The sequence below is a fragment of the Sylvia atricapilla genome, chromosome 3, assembly GCF_009819655.1.
Source record: "Sylvia atricapilla isolate bSylAtr1 chromosome 3, bSylAtr1.pri, whole genome shotgun sequence".
Lineage (NCBI taxonomy): Eukaryota > Metazoa > Chordata > Aves > Passeriformes > Sylviidae > Sylvia > Sylvia atricapilla.
Genome location: NC_089142.1, coordinates 39,064,105 through 39,085,367, shown reverse-complemented (window position 1 = coordinate 39,085,367; position 21,263 = coordinate 39,064,105). Strand labels below are relative to the sequence as shown.

At 37.3% G+C, this 21,263-nt stretch overlaps 2 protein-coding genes across 3 annotated transcripts in view; both read right to left on the bottom strand.

Moving 5' to 3' along the window:
- The window catches only part of MANEA (mannosidase endo-alpha), a 272,880-nt gene that overhangs the window by 27,025 nt on the left and 224,592 nt on the right, over positions 1 to 21,263 (bottom strand). The gene's annotated exons all lie outside the window — the stretch shown is intronic.
- Positions 11,877 to 13,016, bottom strand: FUT9 (fucosyltransferase 9). The gene has a single exon (XM_066314320.1). It carries the CDS (start codon positions 12,975 to 12,977, stop codon positions 11,898 to 11,900), a length of 1,080 nt encoding a protein of 359 aa, XP_066170417.1. The 5' UTR covers positions 12,978 to 13,016; the 3' UTR covers positions 11,877 to 11,897.

The window sequence follows — 21,263 nt, the reverse complement described above, 5'->3', positions numbered from 1 at the left end:
AGCTGTGCTGTACTACAGCTGAGCTCTTTCACTCTGCTCATGACTGTAGTGGGCTGTGCAGACAGCCCAGATAGCTCAAGTGTAATGCCACTCATCAACTCTGCCTCAATTCTTTAATGCAAGGATGAAAACATGATATTTATAGAATAAATTTTATAAAAAATAAAATATATTTTAAAATAAAATATTTATGCAAGGCACCAGATTTTCTGGAAGGTAAAGGTCATAATTCTGAAAACACTTGTGCAGACCTTTACATAAGGGGGGAAAGAGTTCCAAAGCCATTTAAGCCTACAATTTGCAACATCAAAGGGAAACATTTTTATAGATGCTGAAGGGTCAGATCTATTTCACCAGCTCCTTGATCTCTTTGGTTGAATGGGACTGGTGTCTGTGAAGAATTATTATCATTCCTGCATATTTTTGCTGATAAGATAGAGCTGTACAATATGTTTATCTGTAAATGCATTCATCTTGAACAGAAACTAAAATTTAATGCATCAGAGACATGTAAAATCACTACAAAGATTAAGGTTTTGATTCTGTAATTTTTAAGAGATTTTGAGTGATTATATTAAGTGCCATTGCTTACAGAGCTTTTTAATATCAAACAAATGGAAGATAAAAGAATTTTTCAGACATCTGACATGAAAGACTTGAAAAATAATGGAAACAAAGAAAGCTGCACTTTTGAACATATTCTCTTTTTGACCTAGCTCTCATATGGCTAATAGGTGGCCTGCAGGATTAATCCTGCACACCAGGCAGTGCTATCCAGCTCTCAGGAATGCTAGGAGACATATCTGCACTTCATTATTTCTGGGAGGCTTGTCCAGGGTGCTGGAGTATTCCATGCATTCAAAGAAGTCGGAAGTGCCAGACAGATCCTAGATTGATACTCAATGGCTGTGCTGAGACCGAGCCGATAAACTCTGCTGTACACAAACTGAGCCTGTGCAAGCAGATATCACTGTAGTAAATTATATGGCATGTCTAGATGCATTTGGTTGTTTTTTCTCCTATTAATCAGGGAGTATTGGATAACTACCTAAATGATTATCCTGTGCCATTCTGTCCCTTCAGCATCGCTTGCTGTCTTTGAGCTCAGGACTAGGCCTAGTAAGGTGTAACCACATGACATCTTGGATCTACATTTGAATAAAAGGTTTCAAGGGTAAAACCACCACTCTGGATGTAATTGTTACATCCAGCTGACTGCAGTGCAGTATATTTGAAAAGCAGAACTGATTAAAAAATCACACGGTTGCCCATGTACCTTGTTACATTTAATTTCAATGCATTAAACTTAATGGGAGTTAAATCTACTTTCAGTGACAAGGAAGGGACAGTGGCATGAGGGTGTATGGCTCACTAGTTCAAGGTTACAGAGCCTTGTATTTGTAGCTGGAAACAAATTTGTTTTAATGTCAAAATCCAGACAGGCAATGTAAAGATATACAGTCGGTGTTGGGCATGATATATCTGAGGAAACCACGTGGATATAAGATGAGCAGAACATCAAAAAATATCGGAAACTGTCGTAACAGGACTAACAGTGCAGCTTAAAAAGCAGAATGAAGCTCATAACTTCACAGTGTGTATGTCTGAAAGCTGGAAATCAGCCAATAAATGACTGCTCCTGTTGCAGGAATAACGTAACTGTGGTATGGCAGCAGTCTGTGACTACATAGAAATTATTTTGAAACCATTTGCAACTCTCCCATATTGATTAGCCATATCCCACTGAGTATGTGTTCTTCACACAAGAGGGAATTCAGATGATGGAAGCCAAGAGAAGAATGAAAATGCAGTTGATATTTTTTTATTCAAGAATCCTGTCATAGAAAAGCAGACTTCTTTAGGAAAAAGAACCATTCCAGAAAAAAGTCTTTAGTATTAAATTTTTTGAATTAATTTTATTTAGCAGTTACTGAAAATCTTAAGTTTTTTGATTAAAGACAGGAATTTTTAAGGGTAATTTAAGTCTTTCATAAAACTGTCAATTGGAATATCACAAACAACTAATTTTGACTTGAAAATGAAACCTGATAATTTTTCACATTTCAACATAAGTAGTTTTATCTTCTTTCCTTCTTCTGATTCATTGAAAACCAAAATCAATTGTAGTAACAATTGCTATTGAACTGTAAGTTATTAAGTTATTTTTTAATGTCATCTTAGATAGGATTAAAGATAAAAACACTCGGAGTAGGTGAGCTGAATTACTCTCAAGACTCCATTTACTTTTTCAAATTTATGATTAGTTTTTATATAATGGAAATTTGGGAATTCAATGCTCCTCTGTACACCTACCTGTAGAAGCCTATTCTGAGGTATCCTAAACTACCACCACGTCTTTGGTGGAAAGACTTGTTATTCTATCCACAGGGTTTATCAGAACTAAAATATTTCATTGAAAGGAGGCTTCTGTTTAAGCTGTGTGAGAATTGATGTGGAGTATTTTGAGTGGTGCTAGCCTACTCTCAGCCTCACTGGCAGCAGACTTGTTTCAATGAAGCGTTTTGTGCTGAAGCATCTGCCTATGTAGAGCTTATGAAGAGCTTATTGCTTGTTTCACTGCATGAAGTTGTGCCAACAGCAGCCTTATCACCCAGAGATGTAGCTTCAGCATCTGTAATAGCATGCTGTTGATGGCAGGGTTAGAAACCTGCACACCTTCTGTGCCTGACTCTTTTCTCTTTCAGGCTTCACTTCAGTGCTGTGCTTTCAGAAACTTATCATTAAGCTGACTGCTTCTGTTGTTCAGGGCAGAGACTGGATTTCCAAACACAAAAGGCTTTGTAGGCATATTCAGGGGAAGTTTGTGAGAGGAAGTAGAAATGGATAATTTAAGAAAAAACACCTGTTTTAAAGGCAGACCCTTGTATGTTGTTCCCTAGATTGATTTATCAAAGTGGAATTTGAATGTAAAAATGGGAAAGAGTTGTGTGCGTGTCTGTGTGTGTGTGTGTGTGTGTGTGTGTGAAATGTGGCAGGGACTTCTGTCACATGTACTACTGAAAAGTCAGTCTGTGTCTGTACTTGTTAAGGATGAGTTCAAGATGATGATAAGTTTAAGTAAATGGCAAGAGTTAAATAAACCTTTAAAGAATGTATTCAAATTAACAAAGGTTTGTTAGCTCAGGAGTAAAGTAAATTTGCCTGTCTGATAGAAAGGAAAAGGATTTTTGAAGACTCTTAACCTGTCCTTCAAGCTGCACAACAGTCAGATGTAATATTATGTGTTGGATAAACTGCAATTGCTGTGACCAGATGATCTGTTCTACTGGAAATACAGCATTATTTATTACATTTATTTCAGTGGTATCTATTTCCACGGTTAGCATATATATTCAAAAATAAAACTGACATCATTGTTTTAACCATTTGCTATTTTTAGGTACAATTAATCTCTGTAAATGTGGGTTATTTGTAAAGTAGATAAAGTGACAAAATATTACCATGTAAATTACTATTCCATTCATCATAAAAATTTTAAAGATCATTGTTAAAAACGAGGCAAAGTAACCTCAAGTAGAGTATCATATTGATTCATCTGTTGTGGTTGCTGTACATAGTAAACTCATATGACAGTCTGTATGAATCAGCCTGACCCTGACCACTTACAGGAATTTAATCTGCAACAGTTTAAAAAGAACCAAATTTCTGTTTGTGAGATGTTTGCCAGAAGTCGTGGTTACGAGTAGCATCAATCTTCAGATCAGGCTCTTGATGAGAACTATCACAAGAAGAAAAAGGGTGACCTCAGACCTATTAAATAATGATCAGAGACTGCAGTACACTTGGAATGTTCTCTTTTTATTTTAAATATACCTATTACAATATTTTGTTAGGCTTATATAGAGCACTATTATTTACATGATTCAGTGTTTATCCTTTAGGGAGAATTCCAGTGCTCAATAAATAAGAGTCAATGAGCTGCTCATTAACAATCTCGGATTCAGTGTCTGAAATACTAATTTCACATAAATGATGGAAGTCTTTGAAATTATTGTGGTTACCTGTAGTTTCATTCAGTAGGTATCTTCAGTCTGCAGTTAAATTATGTTGAAAACTCTGAGCATAGCTATAGGCAATCAGAAGAAAGTTCAGCAACAACATCATATTAAGAAAACCCCACAAAACATCAGTTGTTGACCTCTACATTTTCCGGATGCATCTCAGGGTGATGGTAGTGTTCAAAGGGAACAAAAAACCCAGTTTTTGGTAGACTCCCTGATATAAAATGTCTAGATCATGGGGCAAAATATACAGTCACTAATAAATAAAAAAATACAGCTTTTTACAAGATCTTTCAACATGGCATCTTAAAATGTGCCTGCAAGTTTCCATTGTTTCTGTTACTTTTTATTAAGATTCAATTCGCCATGGTTACTCTTTCTTAGACTTGAATTTATTCATTATATCTATACTATATAAAACACATAAAAGTTATCACTATAAGGAATATCATTAGCTGGGAACATGAAGAAAGGGTTCCTATCAGATCTCACTCAATGTTATGCGTGTAAGTTCAAATGCACAAGAAAGGGACTTTGGTCCTGGTCTTGCACTAACACAATAAATTTAGTCCCCGTGTATCTATGTACAGAACTTACTCTGTCTGCTGAGATTGTCCCAGTCCTGCCTTGACAGCCACCCCATTTTCATGTGACCCTTCATAGAAACTGAGTTTGAATCAGGACAAACAGCTTGTTTTTTTTTCTCCTAACCCTCATTAATGTACCTCAGATGTCAAATCCATAGCACATTATTTTAGAGGCTGAATATCTATAATGTTCAGCTATGGCACACAGTTTTGTTTTCTGAACATACACAAAGACAGCAGGGAAATGCAGCTCGTAACTACCAGGCATTTATGCTAGAAAATGTGACATTGTCATCATTATTGGACTAGAAATGTCTGTTTATTGACAGTGTGCCTATTTTTCAACAAAACAACATTGATTTTAGTAGCATTACAGTTTGGCAAAGAATAGTTTCTGAATTATCTGTGTTACAGATTTGAATTTCTGGTACACATAACACACTCACCCACCTATTCAAATAATATTTTAAAGCAAAATTAATGTAAAATTGATATAAAATAACGGTTGTGTTGCAAATGTGGAAAAATAGTCTACAAAAAATAAGTATAAAAGTGATCTCAGATTTATGAATATGTTTCATATAAACAAGTCCAAGTGAATAATCTGTGTTAGAAATGGCCCTTCATAGGCTGTGTCACAACAGAACATCACATTTTTCACAGTTTACAATACCACAGTTAGATTCACAATGTAATGACACCTTATATCAGAAAAATAGTATTTTACAAACTATACATTTGGCATCTATTTTTAGATTTTTTTCTGTTTCTTTTTCAGTTCCTTTTTTTTTACCCTTTTTTAAAAAATTTTCTTACAAAATAGTGCAAAATTACAGTGCGTTAATAGAAGATTTTGCAAATCCTAATAAAAAGTCAGTATACTTAACTGTTTTGTTCATTCACTGGAAACCGTTTGGCACATTAGGATTTTGTATAGATGGAAAAGCTTCTCACTTGCTTCTCTTCAGTGTATCCATGGATTCTTTAAAACATTAAATTACACCAAGGGAGTTAACTTTCCAAACTTTTTAATCTCAGCTCTTATGTGTGTTACAAAGCAGCAAAGAAAATGTAGGTTTTGTAATTGATTTGTTTGCCAAACACCATATATCAGAATGACTCTTCTTAAGATGTTATAAAGAAATGGATTGACTGGAACATTTTCCATCTGGTGACTGCTAAAGTGCTTATTTACAGTTTCAAGATTCTATAGGAAATTTGTCCCAAATTTATATACATATATGTGTTGGCTTACCATATAACTGTAAATTTTGCTGTCAAACACGTTTCTATATCTGGATCCAACCAGGCTATATCAAGTCAGGGAGATAAATTTTCATCAAATCCTCTTTTCCACTGGACTAATTCATAATAGAGAATAACAAACAATTGCTTTTGCTGCCAATTTGCAATGATTAAATGATTTTCCTGCTAATTATTTACTTAAGAATGTTAATGAAGAGTTCCCTCAAGTATCAATAATTCATCTGTACAGACTGGCACCAGACCTCAAAAAAATGCTAATTCTCTTATTACTTGGAACAGCAAAGTCTCCTGCATTCTCATAAACAGGTAGGGTTTGTCTTAAGCCACCCTGTGAGTGTGCCATGAAATGCACTGAGGGTGTCAGATGAGTCTCAGCTCAGTTCTTTACCTTCCTTGGCTGAAAGCAGCAATGCAAAGCCTGACACCACAGAATCATCTACTAGAGGTGGCCAAACAGTGTACCAACCGCCTGTCTGTAGTAACAGACTCATAATTCAGGCTGTTAACTTGGGGATGAGAGGCTTTCTGCCACATCTGATAGTTCAGAGCAAATCTCTGAACTATCCACTGCACAGAGACTGTTGTTTTCAGTCAATTGTGTAGAGAATATGGTGACACAAAAGATTGCTATTAATTACAGTTGCAATAGAGTAATGAAGTCACTTCCTCCAGTAGGAATACTGCTGGATGATGTCTCTAGGCCAAGATCTTTCTCAGGAGTTGATGATTTCAACATTGTATCACCCTGTAGCAATAGTGCCATGAATTAATATTACCACTGCATGGTTTATTTAATCAATTTATTGGTATTTCTGTACCTTTTAGGAGCACATCTAACCACTACGCTTTTTACATTGATTCTCTAATTGTAGAATTTGCCATAGCACTAACTAGATAGCCAAATATTGGAAGGGAAATATCCATGAATAAGACAGGGTTTTTTTACCCCAGCCATTTCACCCTTGGCTCAATCCTTTGCTACTAGCATGGGAATCTCCCAAATCACCTGCTAAATCTGGTAGAAGATTTGCTCAAGCAAGAAGCAAAAAATAAAAGGTGAAATAAATATTTTGTACAAATCATATTGATTTATTTCTAACATTTTAAAATCAGTTATATTAAAGGAAAAATAAAAATTAAAAAAAAAAAAAAGGCAAGCCAAAACTCCAAAACAGAACTGTCAGCCAAAATTAATGAAAAAGCCCACCAGTTGGGTGTACTAATACTTCCCCTGCTAGGTGGGTATACAAATACTTCCCCTGGACTCTCTTCTCAATAACATACTGGTTTCAACCAAGGAAACACTTGAGTATTTTTTAATTTTCACTGCTAGGTTTAAATAGGTCAGAGGCTTCCTTGTCAGCCTACATAGAGACACCTCTTGTTCCCACTTAGCACACACAGTGATTAGTCACAGTCTCACCTAGGATGAACCTAATACTTTCCTCAGAGGAAAATCAGGTATGGCTGAGACTGACTCACTGTAGGGCACAAGGAGTCCAGATTTTAGGATATGACCAAGTTTTATGCTTTCATCTTCAGACAGTCCTTGAAATACTATCTCAACATCCTCAGCCACTCTGGCTTCTTTATGTGACGTGGAAGTTCAGTAACTCTGCATAGCATGGGCAGGCTGTAAGCTGAGGTGTTGTGCTGAGGGGATGGCCTGAGCTGGTGGGGACACATATATTATGGTGAAGCAGAAGAGCTGGGCCAAGATTTATTGCTTAGACACCAAATCAGAATGAATCCAAGGTTTTCAGTGTGCACTACTCAGTACTCAGCCAGTCTTTACTCACTATGTACATGATACAAAAGAGGTCACACAAATAAGTCTCTGATGTCTACAGATCACACTTTTGGCACAATTCCTAAAGGCAAGAAAAACATATTCTCTGGAGCCTCCGTGCATTAAAGCACATAAGGTTCTCTTAAAATCAAGTATATGCTTAGGTTTCATGGTTGTCTACATTTTCTTGAAATCTTTTTGAATTATGCCCAGAAAGTGTTGCTGCATGAGGAATTATAAATCAAAAAAGAAGTCCTTTTTTGAAAAAACCTTTTTTGGAAACCTTGAATCTAGATAAGAAATATAATTATCTTACTGATAGACTTCTCTCTTCTCCTGAGTGTTATCTGCATCTAATAAAAAAGATAATACAAGGCTAACAGGAGTCCCATTCTTGAATAAATAGGAACAGTTATCGGTTATTTAACTGCTTGGTTAAATATGGGAGAAAATTATGTGGGGTTTTTTTTAAGTCTATTTTGAGGAACAAACATGAGTATCTAGAGAGAGCAAGTAGTTCTTGTGTTCAGTGGTGTCAGTTTTCCATATCTTGCTTAGCCTGCATGAACTCTACAAATCCCCACATTCATGCTCTCTCAGCTCTACTTTCATTTTATTTGATCTATTTCTTAAAACACAAACAAGTTGCTAGATGTTTCACACTTTCTGTGGGCCTCACTCAGGCTCCTTGCTCACTGTAGGTGTAGACATATGGAAAGAGGCATTCAAAGAAACTGGCAGCAGGATTCACTGAGGGACGGGGATCTCACACTAAGCAAGATCTGCTGTGGACATTGTCCATGAAATGAAAGGGAAACTGCTTTAGAAGGATCTGCTGCCAGTTTTGTCTGATACCTGTTCATATTCAGCATGGTAGCAATGCATGTGCAGTTAGAATTTTATCTGGTTTGGGCCTTATTTTCCACACTGAGAAAGGCAGTGTATGTCGACAGCTTAGTGCATGACAGAGAGCCTAAAAGCATTTAAATTAAGGCATTGTAAAAGAAAGAATGGTGGTTACTCCCTGTGTTCACTGACTCCTTGGTTAACCTGTGATGAATGCAACTCAAGACTATTGTGGGCTGGCAAACAAAATAAACTGAATGTCTGAAAGAAATTTGTTGAGAAAATAGAACTGGTGTGATTTCCCAACTTCTAGTTCTCTTTTCTGGTACAATTATCTTCTTTTGCCAGTGGTACCAAAGCAAAATATCTATTTTGTCTAGTCCCATGTAATTTACCTGTCCACAGTTGGTTGAGTTTGCTCATTCTCTTTCATAGTGATTTGTTATTTGAGCCTCTTTATGCTTGCTGTTCATGTAGAGCAGATCATGAAAGAAGCACAGACCTCACAAAGCTGAATATCATATAGAGACTGGAAGCAACCTTAGGTGAGTAAAGTATCTAGGTTTTAGAAGGCAGTCTTTATGCATGCATGGAGCACAGATGTTTTGTGTTCATTGCTTCTACATGGGCTGGACATGCCCAAAGATGCTTCATCTTTTGTCAACAAGGATCTTTATATCCAGAACTGCTTAAGGCCTGTGACCTGCAGATCACCTTAAAATCTTATTAAAAAATCGTTCAATTTTGTTCCAGCCCTTACTCTTCAAGAATGCCAGTGAGACATTAGGGTCATGTATATCTTTTAGGATTTGGTAATGTTTCTTATGCATAATTCTGGGTTAGATTTCTCTCCTGTTTTATTAATCTTTGAAGCAATTTTAGCAATGTTTCCTGAGTGAGATGTATACAAGCCTTCTGTGGAGCTTCTCTTCTTGTGAAGAGAATAGCACTTTTCAGTCCCATCAAAAGACTTCCACATTTCTTAAAATTCAGCCTATGATTAGCCATGCTGATTGGATCCCATGCTTACAGAAGTAAAGACATTACTTATATGATTAATATTTAGTGTATATTTTAAAACTTTCCTATGTATACACTGATCAATATTTGTAGCAACAATTACAATATCTTACATATGTTTGCCTTTTTTTTTTTATATAAGGACTTAGCTGAACTTGCTGCTAAGAAACCAGTCTGATTTGACCTAAGGCCTTCTAACATACAGAACAACTCTTATGATCTGAACTGAGGGATGAAATAAAGGATTGTACACATTCGCTTTTCACTGAGGTCAATGCAAAGGACTTCCAAATTCCAGCACTGAGGGAATCAGGTTATTGAGCCAATCCAGTGGTATGTTCAGTCACTGAGAATTTCGCAGTCCTCCTGAAAACAAAATGTTATGATGGCCTGTAGGACAGACTATGAGCTATAGCCACTTGCCTTCAAAATGATAAAAAACTACTCATAGTACATGCATGTCAGAAGCTTGTTTTTTAGAAGACTCAAGTTTCCTTGTATTGCATTAATTTTCAAGATAAACTCATCTGGCTGGATACTAGAATGCTGGTGAGTTTAGGTGATTCACAGTATATTGAAAGCTAGCTAGATCAAAATACAGCTTTTGAAAGCATAGGGAGAGCAGAAGTGATTCTATAACTTTTCCATGGGGTTTTGAGTTCTAGAAATTTAAGTAATTACTCTTATAGCCTTCTGTGTTTCTATTCCAGCCTGGAATAAAAAGAAAATAAAAATCTGACAAGTTGCATTGTCTTTTGCTAAATATTTATCACTCATTTCCTTATTGCAGCAACGTTTTTGTCTGGAAATTTTATCTTAGTTACTTGGTTGACTACTTTGCTTGATCAGGGTCTTATACATCTCATTAGCAGAAGTCTTTCCAGTTTAACTTTTTTCTTTTTTTCCAGTAGCAGGTGTGATTTTGCAGCACTTTGACCTGAAAATCCAAGCTGATTTGCTTTCATTTGTTACCAAAACATGCCCATACATTTATGTCATTAAACTAACTTTGTAATATGAATATATATGGCAATCAGAAATTTGTCTTAGCTGAAAGAGAGAAATAGTAAAATCAGATTACACACTTTTAGAGAAGACATTTTAAATAGTTATGACAATCATCACAATTTTGTATTTGCTAATAGAGCAAATTTAATACTTAAAAACTTATCAAATATTGATAGCAGCTGTTGCTCTGAAGAGTGCTTTTTTAATACCTCTCATATAAAATATTTTCAAGACCCCAAATTCATTAGCTTAATAAATTGAAAGATTATTCTTAAGCTGATAGCTTATTTACTGAATTTCAGCATATTACTTTCAGAAAATTGCTTAGTAATATTTTCCCTACATTTATGTGTCATTCAGTACTATTCAAGAAATTATATGAGACATCTTTCTAAAATGCCTCAGCAAACTGCTTCTAAAAATCTATTATTACTGCTGAATTCAGTGCATGAGACTGACATAATCGAACATCTTCGTTAAAATCTGTTTCTTTCAGTGTAACACTACTTAAAGCCCTGGTTCAGGTTAAAAATACTTGAGACATATTGAGGGTCAAGGGTGTGCTGCATTTAAATACACTCAAAAATTGGATGAATCTGGGCTTTGGTCACATGGATTGGTCAATTTTTCTAAATCTGACTTCTTTTTTCTTCAGAGGGTAAGAAGAGATACATATTCCTAAAGCAACATAATGGGACTATTTGTTAGGAAACAGTTTTAGAAGCAAAACCTGTCAGCTATTCTAATACATTTAAAAAAATATAATTACCCCTAAAAAGGGGGCAATTAATCACATAATATTAGGTATTTTACTCTACTGTGCTCTTAAAATGCAAGATGAACAGGAAACTTTACCGTCTTTTGAAGTATTATACACATTTCTGTCTGGAAAAACAAATAATGTTTTTAAAATTTTCTATGGCATTAAAAAATTGTTTCCTCATTTTCCAAATAGGTAAAACAACAAGCTTAATTTAAAAATAAAATTTAAGAAATTGTTAAAAATGACTACTTCAAGTGTAAGACTGGGACGTGTTTCACAGAAAATGTGGAAAATCTTGTTTTAAATGTATAATAAGCAATCAAATACTCTTCAGTGCACATAATTAGTATCTCTATTTTAATTTTGAAACTGAATGCTGATGACTGCTGCTGCTGATCTTTTAAAAATCTCTTACAAAATATAAATAGGATAGCCAAGAGAGAATAACTGATAAACCGTGACATGAGATTCTCTTTTCCCTCCTTTTTTTCTCTTTTCCTTTCCTCTCCACTTGGACTGAAGTCCTTTCTGGCTTCTTCAAAAAAGTGTACACACGCATACACCCACACACACCCACACAACTCACTCCCCACAAATTAATTCCAAAACCATTTTTCTAAATTTCCAATGGACTTGTATTCCTGGTGTCTTTTCACATGATCACAAGCAAGACATGCATGTGATTCCCAGAACCTAGGAAGATGCACTGAAAAATCCTTCTTCCAGTTGAAATAACTAAGATACATCTTGTTATTTTTGTCAAGCATCAGAAGATATTCTGCCAGCTCTCTGGGGGAGAGAAAATCTTCCACATGTATGAAAGAGTCTGCTGGAATATAATTCTCATAATTTTCTCTGGAAGGGCCCAGTACAACTGGTACTGATCCAGCCAGAAGAGCATTGTAAAGTTTCTCAGTAATATAATCTTTGTGGATTGAATTTTCAAAGGAAAGGTAGAATTTGCATGTGGAGATTGTTGGGATCAAGTTTTTGTCATTGACGTAGTCTCCGAAGGCTTGTCCGTAGGTGTGGATTTCAATGTATTTGCTAAGCTCGTTGTAATACTTGACTCGAGCGTGCTCAGGGTTCCAGTTACTTACAACCCAACAGACCAAGTTTTCCTTACTTGGTACTTCAAATGTGAAGGAACTCGTGCCAACCATCATGAAGCCGTAAGGCACCTGGATATCTGAATCACGCCGGTAAGTCAGGGTCAGGTTGAAAAGGTGTTCAATGCCACTCTTTTGTGGAGTATGAGTTGGAGACTCCAAGTTCATCCAAATCCACTTCTGGAATGGTGGCCTGGCTTGCTGAGGTAAATTAGCCAGATCCCAGCTGATGTCTCTGTGATGGATGAGGACAGCATGGGACCTGTTATATAGCGAGCGGTCAATAGTCAGATGGCATCCGGGGATGTTGAACATCGTCTGGCAGGACGTTAGATCGAATGTCTGACCAAATGGCCAAACCCAGATCAAAACAGTGGTTTCATTGAGATTATCAGTTTTGGAAGAAAAGAAGTTCTTCATTTTCAACACTGAACTGGCTGATTCTATAGGACCAGAAATCCAGCTATTTGTTGGTTTGATATAAATTAATATAAATGCCATGAAACAACCAAGGATAATGAAGACAATAAAAAATGGCCGGAAAATTCCTTTAGATGTCGATGTCATAATTTGTTCTGAGAAAAAAAAGAGGAAGAGAAAGAGAGAAAATAATATCAAGCATTAAATTAAATATATATGTCCTGTTAAAACAATCAGTCATCACAATAGATAGAACTTCAGTAAATACTGAACTGCGAGCTGAAAAATTTCCTTTGAATGGAGAGGGCATGGGTTCTTGCACACTATAGCAAAGTGACAATATTTCTCTTCTTCACATTAAAGCTTACTGACAAATTAAAAGCAGGATTTTAATATGTCTCATACTTGGTGAATCAGTATATACTAAGAAATTTTTTCTGCTTAGAACCTAAGCCAAGCATTTGGAACACAGAAGACAGACAAAATTACCCTTTAATTCTATCCTTGTGTCTGCATAAAGGATAACATCCTGCTGATTTGTTGCATTTGTATTTGTGTGAATGTGGAGGACATAGGATTAGAGAATTGAAAAGGAAGAACTTTAATGACAAATATTAAAATAAATTTTCCCCTGCATCTCCTTCACAGGTTCAGCTTCCTCTTTCATTTCCAACTCCTGTATCTCCTACCCATCCCTGAGCAGTGCAGGGGGATAGGGAATGGAGGTTTGTGATCGGTCCACAACTATTCCTCTTGGCTGCTCCTTCCTCTGCATACATTTCCCTTTCTCTAAAATGAGCCCTTCCTATGGGATACAGTTCCCTCAGGGACAAAATAATGTAGCTACTGAGTGGCATACCCATGGGATGTTGTTCCTTCAGGACACATCCTCCTGCTCTGACATGGGGTCCTCCCCAGGCCACTGTGGGCTGCAGGGGAATCTTCTCTCTGGTGCCTGGAGTACATCCTCCTATCCTTCTTCTCTCACCTTGGTGCTCATAAGATTGTTTCTCGTGTTTCCCCCCTCATTCTCCATTGCTTGTTCCTTTTTTAAATACTCTTTCCTAGAGGCACCACCACCTTGGCTTCAGGGCTTAGCCATGCCCTGCAGTGGGTGTGTTGGAATATGCTGGAATTGGCATGGGGTGGCCCTGGCTGCTCTTTGGAGAGGCTGTCTGGCAGTCCCCGCTCCCAGTGCCTGGGCACAAACCCCTCCTACAATTATATAAAATATATGGTGCTTTCGTCTAGGCCTTTTTTTCTGAAGGACATAGTTTAACAGATCCTCTCTGCTTTCAGCAAAATGATCCTGAGGGGAGTAAAGGAGGGGAACTGTGTGTCCATGGCTTTTCCACTTATCCTCATCAGTTTAAATCCCTCTGAAAGAAAAACGAGGCTTAACAGCAATGTTACATTGGCTTTTTTTAGCTTATGTTGATTGTTACAGAAAGTAAGTCTAGAAGGAAGGTTATGACCTATGAGAACCTAAGACTGCTTCTTTGTCTTACTACAGGGAAAGTGAGAATGGGACCTCTAAGGAAGAAGGGATTTAGGTTGAACAGCTCTAGGAGATGACACTCCAGGAAAAAGTAAGAGGCTGAGCTGAGCTGATATTCATGTAAAGCTGTTCTTTGTTTCTATGCTATTGCAAGAGATACACAGAATAGGTGTAACTTATCACTGAACAGATAGTGTGAGCTGAGTTTGGACAATAGATTGGGAAACACGTTTATTCGCAGGAGCTGATAATTTTCTAGGGATTGAAAAGGATGATGAAAAATCAGAAAAGGATTTTAGCATTGTGCCTTGTAACTTCGTCACACTCCAGTTAAAAGCCTTTTGATTCAAGTCTCTGACAGGGATTATTTTACACTAAGCTCCTCTGCTAACTAATAACAAACCCCTGCATAATCACATGACAATTCTTACTACATAGGAAATGAGCAGATATTATGTATTCTGTTCTCTGCTTGAAATTCTAGTTTATCCAGACTGTTGCTATTATGTAGGAAGCTTTTGAACTATAGAGCCAAGGTGAGGATAATTACTTGTGGTCTGTGTTACTCCAATATTAACATCTGACCATGTTAAACAGATGAGTTTACCTATTTTTGTCTCTTCTGGGTTTATTTCCTCTCCTGCCTTTGCTGCCCTGAGAATGCACACGCCTGTTCCTGATCTGGGCTCATAGTTCTAATTTTTTTTGCCTTTTAGCAAAATATTAACCTTCATCCAGGCTGTATAGTCTTTTCTAGTCCTGCATCCTTTGGATTCAGAGGACTAACCATTCACAAATCCATTACATGTATTGGCATCACTGGCATGCTTTGCTCTGAACTACTCTTAATGGGATGGTAGAAAAGGGTTCTAATAGTAAGACCCATTAAAAAATTGAATGAGAGTCTTGTAAGGAAGCAGAGGACCTGAGCAGACTCCTAAAAATACCACTTAACTATAGCCTGAGGAGCTGGACAGGATTTTTTCATGAAGTTCTATTTTTGTATTCCACTCTGTGGAATACAGTAATACTTATTAAGATGTATACTGGGAATAGCCACAATTTCTAATGATTCTGTTGAACAGAATCAACAATTTGTAATAATTGTTGATTATTTGTAAATAATGTGTAATAATGATAATGTGATAATTTGTAAATAACAGGCTTCGCAAGGCAAATTGAAGGACCTATGGAATGGACCAGCAAACTCTGCTTTCATGGCTTTTGGGACTGAGTCTTGTGCACAGCCAGGCAGTGTAGTACAGTGAAGGCATGTGTTAAGCACTTGTTGACAAATGTTATTTGCATAGTATCATAAAAGGATTTGGGTTCGATTTTTTTGAGAAGTAGCTTGTGTGTACCATTAAGAATAAAGGTTATAGTGTGCTAGAATTCATTGATTATTTTTTCCATAATCTCCAAAATGGGGAGTCTTTTCCATATTTATTTTTGTCTTTTTTTTAATGCCCAAGATAACCATTAACATCCCACTTTAATTCTCACTATAAAGGTGACACTAAAGAGATATTTGCTACAAGCCATCCAGCAAGTCACCTTAGTTCACCCTTCCTCTTTCATGGCTTTCCTTCCACCACAGAATCACAGATTTCCTTTCTGTGGATGCCCTCCCCCACGCACGTCGGAGTCTGAAAGGAAAACTTTGTCAAAGAGATGTGTTTACTGAGAGTTTTGCCAGCTGGAAGAATTCTGTACTTTTGATAGTTTTGTTACAAAGTACATTTCAGAGTGTTGTGGGGTAGCAAGTATTTTCTAGGTGCTTTTTTTCCCAAGTTGAAAGTAAAGCATTTCATCAGTACAAGACTGTTTTCCTGGGTACAAAACTTAGCAAGGTTTCTTTTTAAGTGCAAATCTTGGCATTCCACCAGCAAGCAACTGCATTTAGCAGCAACAGTAATAGGGAGATAGTAATGGGGTATCAACCTGTTAACCCCAGGTTTACCAGGCAAGGCTTGCTAAACTATGTCTGGTTTTTGAATGCATTACGTTTATTAAGAAATAGAATTGAATTTTATGTAAACATTTTAATCATATTTTCATTGCAATTGGGACTTCTCAGTCATTTTTTTTTTCTGATTATGCAGTACTGCAGCAGGGACAAAATATAACCTTTCTCATCAGTAATATTGATGCCTGTGGCATTTTTTGCACCAGTTTCTCCAGTTTCTCAAGGTTTTGCCAGTAGCCCAAAATATATCACTACTTGCAGAGGTATAACTTTCATTACTAGTCTGGTACTGAGATTTTCCAAAGGAGAAGGACAGTATTTTAAAATAAAAATGAAACAAAAATTCTTAAAAACATGGACACTGAATAGTGAACAGGAAATGTAACTTTACACATCTCAGAATTCTTAGGCATTTGGGGCTAACTCTTGTCTTCACCACCAGCTGGTAGAAATATTTAGCCTCAAGATAGTCTCTGAGGATCACTCCTGGGATCAGAGTGGGTGAAGAGCAGAAGGACTTTGAGGTTAACAGAGGTGTCAGAGGTAGGTACCTTTAGAAGCAGACAATCTAGGTAGATATTTCAGGGCTATAAAAGACAGTTGAGTGCAGTGGGAAATGACAGGAATTACAAGCAAACAATTGTTGCTGTTAGAAAGAAGGCTCATTTGAGATTGCCCTCCCTATTCTCTGGCATGTTTTACCAGCCTTTGCCATGGCATATCTGCATTTATGCTAACAGCTGGATTTTTTTTTAAAGCAAACTTCCAATTAGCTGCAGCTTTTCACCTGCAGTATTAAAAAAACCTGATTGCCTAAGGTTAGCCAGAGTCTAACTTCTTATCTCCAAGTCACTGCTGTATGGACATGCTCCCAAGTGCTTTTGCTTCAGCTCCCTGAAACTGAACCTTCCTCCTTTTTATTGGAATTAACTCTCACTGCTCCCGGTTAAACTTCCTCTGTTGCAACCAGAATAATCGATTTTTTCCCTCCCAACATCCAAACACAGGCTTGCTTCCACACATTTCCATGCTTGTCCACAGATTTCTGAAAACAACCCAGCATGAAAAGGCTCAACAGAGCTGCACAGAGTTAAAAGGCTGAAAACTGAATGATCTGCTGATCTCAGAGTGCATATTTTTATTCTACTGTTTACAACATTCTTTTTCTTCCCCTCTCCACCTCCTTTGTTTTCAAGTTGTTTGTTAATTCCACAGATTCCAGTTTTGTGTATTTGTACTCTGAGAACAATATAGAATAATTTTATTCGGTAGTGGTAAATTTTACTTTGAACACTTTTAGAAAAATGACCTAAAAGCACCCCGAGGACAGGTCACCATTAGGATGGATTGCTTAGGGACAGTGTAGAACCTATCACTGGAGAGTGGTAAGAACAAGGTAAGAACAAGGTGAGACAAGCACCACTAAGCAATGAGAGATCAGATTGTGCTCCCAGGTCCTAGGGCTGGGCTAGAATGACCCCGCTTGATTCCTTCCAGCCTTGTACTCATAATATTAACCACAGATTCTTATAAAATGCACCTAATAAGAACACAAACTGGCAGTCTAGAACTGCAAAGAGTAGCAGAGTAAATTAATTAAAACATGGCCCATCTTCAAAGTTGTCTTTCAAACTATAAAATAGTCACACGGTATAGAGTGAAAATGTGAAGGAAAGTGAAAAATTGTGTAGACAACTACATAAACAAAAGCAACTACAAAGAAAAGTCCCTCTTTTCAAAGGCTAAACCTAAATCTTCCTGCCAATTGCTAGATGGGGTACTGCTGCTTTTTTCGTGAATATCTGAATCTTGACCCCTTGCTGAAGAAAACCTTATTCTCAGCTTCCTTCTTCAGATTGCTGTGCAGCACACAGCATCCTGCTATGGCTCAGCAGCCCCCAGCCTTCCCCCTGATTGTCATCTATCCTCTCCTCTCCATGGCAGTCACACACTGTCACTCTCCAGCTGCTTATGCAACAGCTCAGTGGTTTCTTACTGTGATCCAACTCTACAGCAAAAGACATTAGCCAGGCACACAGAGTCTCTCAGAACAGCAGGGGAAATGGCTAAAGCACTGCTGTCCATACTGGAGTGACTCTTTCCACCAGTACTGCCACATATTAAAAAGAAAAAAAAAAAATACAGTCCTACCAGCAAGAAATTTTCCAGACAATCCGGAGTTAATGTCAGGACACTCCACATGGCAGCAGCATTGCTTTTTAATCATGAGCTTTTACATTTGTCTCAGAGGGTTCAGGAGGTACCCTTTCCTTCCCTTGGCACAAAAATAAATGGAAATGGAAAATAAATGGCATGAAAAGTGATCAGTACCTCAGCAGCATTGCCAGCAGTGGTAAATGCAGACAGAACCTTTTTTACCTTAACTTCCACGTTTGCTTGTCCACATCACAGCTAGTTTATGACCAACAGTAATTTGTGAAAGTGATGGCAGCTTTCCATACTGTGCTAGGTTTAGAAAATGGAGTTCTTCACCACTGTAGCTTAGTAGAAAATTTTATCTGCCTTGTCAGGAAAGAGCTTTTTATCTTCCTGAATATAAAGCTCATCCTAGTCATGCAGCACAAGCCAGTCCATGCCTCTTTCAAAAGCCCTGAAAAGGCTCTGCACAAAATGAAGCTGATCAAAGAAAACCTCTCCAAAAGCAAGTGGTCTCTTCCTCCCTTCTTTCCATGTGGTTTGGGAACAGCAAACTGCTGCTCTCTCTGATTCTGCCAGAATTGCAGAAAGAGCTCTTCAGCAGCTTTGTGACCAGCTTGTAAAACTGCAGCCAGCCAGCTGAAATATGAATAGCATACCTGCACAAGCTATGTATTTGTGATGGCCACCTGCCCACCATAAAGCCCTGATTAACTCACAGTGACTGTGAAAATGATGTAGTGATTCCAGAGAGGAGCATGAAGTGGCAGGAGAAGCATTCCTGTGCACATAAGTTAAACTCCCCATCAAAAAATCACAGTTGTTCTGACTGATTTCCTAACACGAAGTTCCCTTGTATAGTGGAAAAACACCTACACCTGTGAAAAAGATAAATCAGAATCAGGAAAAAGCAGAGGATGCCTACTTATAATATTGAACACTTACTCTAGGGTATATTAGTTCTGTGGCAAAGCAAGTGTTTTGGAGCTCTGAGCACCTGCTGTTTGTGTAGATATGATTAGAGGCTAGGCGCAGTAGTTACACTGCTGTATCTTGCTGCATAAGCAAGCTCAGAAAATTTAATTGAGATTTAATGCTGCCTTTTTTTGCAGATACAACTTCATAGATCTGAGGATTTTGCCAGTGGCAACACAACTTGTGAGATAACTCAGCAGCCAGGAAAGAAAGCCTGAGAGGCCTTTAAGAAATACCATAAATTCCCCATAATCTGATCTCTGCTTAACATTTTGCTTCTCTGCTTGTCTAGCACCTTTTCCTTAAGAGACTTATTACACCTCTAGGTTTGGGATCAGTACTGATATAACTGGGTTTTTAGGATGCAGGTCAATGTTCTCACTTTAATTTGAAAAAATCTTCTGTGTTATGGTACTAGTTGCCAGTGAGACAACAACTGCCCTAGAGAGTAAAGAAAGCTACTGCAGTTCTCAGATCAGTTCCAATCCTCTGTGTGGCTGAATTGGAGAATGCCATTTACTACTGCCTTAACAGAGAAGTGAGATGATTATTTATAGGCTTACTTTTAAAAAATATGTCCATATTCTTTGCAAATGAGACAGATGGAAAGATGGGCATTTGTTTTACAAATACATTCAACAGAATTTGGTTTCTTGACTATTCTGAGCTAAGAAGTAAGTGTTGGTCAAGAGGATTTGTGATAGCCAAGGGTCCTCATCCAGGTTCTGCTAGTTGTCTACGCAGAGCTCCTCACTGATCCACCTTTCTTAAAAACCCATCAGTGACTCAAAGCTTCAGGTTAGATTCTGTGCATAAAGAGCACAAATCCTTCATATTATAACATACTGAGTGCCAAAAAAATGACTGCTTATTTTCCATCTGGGAAAACTGCAGTTCAAAAAAGTGATGGATTGTAGAGCACTTGTGTGTTTAAGGACACCAGCACTAATTGGAAGAATGGAGAAACAGCAGCAATCAATTCATTGGGCACCAATAGCTATGTTTTCAAGATTTCTTGTGTTGGTAGTACCAAATATTTCAAAATAATAAGCTGTTGAGTGTAAGATAGAAAGCAATTATAAAACAAGACTCTTGAATGAAATACTTGTCTTGCTGGAGCAAGATTAGTAATTCACTATAAAGGTTATACTATGCTGTAAAGTTTGGACACTGAAAACAAGAGAAGACTTTTGAGATCTGATACAAGTGCCTTTTTACTCAAACACAGGGAGAAAGAGAAAGATCCACAAAAAATAAATTCGGAAAAATTCCTAATAAGAAGTTTAAACATAGGCATGCAGAAAAACCGAAACAAAAACTTAATCACCCAAGACCTAAAGCGTGATAAAACAAGAATGAAGGCATATTTTAAAAACAATATGTATTTTAGACAGAGTATACTACAAAACCAGTAAAACTGACAATCCCTCAACCTCTCAAACTGCACACTCTTCTGAGAAAACAAAATTGCAGTTGAGAGAAAACAGTCCTTAATTTCTTGGAGTGTCTCTTTGTGTGCATAACAAAAGGAAGAGCAGGCAGCTGGAACTACAAGTATAACAAGCTGAGAAAGGCAAAGCTTAACAAAGTCACTGAAGAGACTTTTTTTGTAGAAAAGAAAATACCTGGAGTCCTTCAGTGAAGAAACAGCAAATACACAAGAGGAATGGGTTGAAGGAACAATTGTCTGAAAAAATCCTCCAGTGGCTGCAAACACGGACATGTTCTAAGGTGATGTTTTATTTTTACTTACTACAAACTGTCCAGGTTAACACAGACACTGATGCCTCTGAGAGCAACTCAAGGTTAGAACATGGCAATGAAGAATATTCTGCAC

Bases quoted from the DNA above. Each gene is read 5' to 3' on its own strand.
- FUT9 (XM_066314320.1), bottom strand. From the start codon at position 12,977: ATGACATCGACATCTAAAGGAATTTTCCGGCCATTTTTTATTGTCTTC.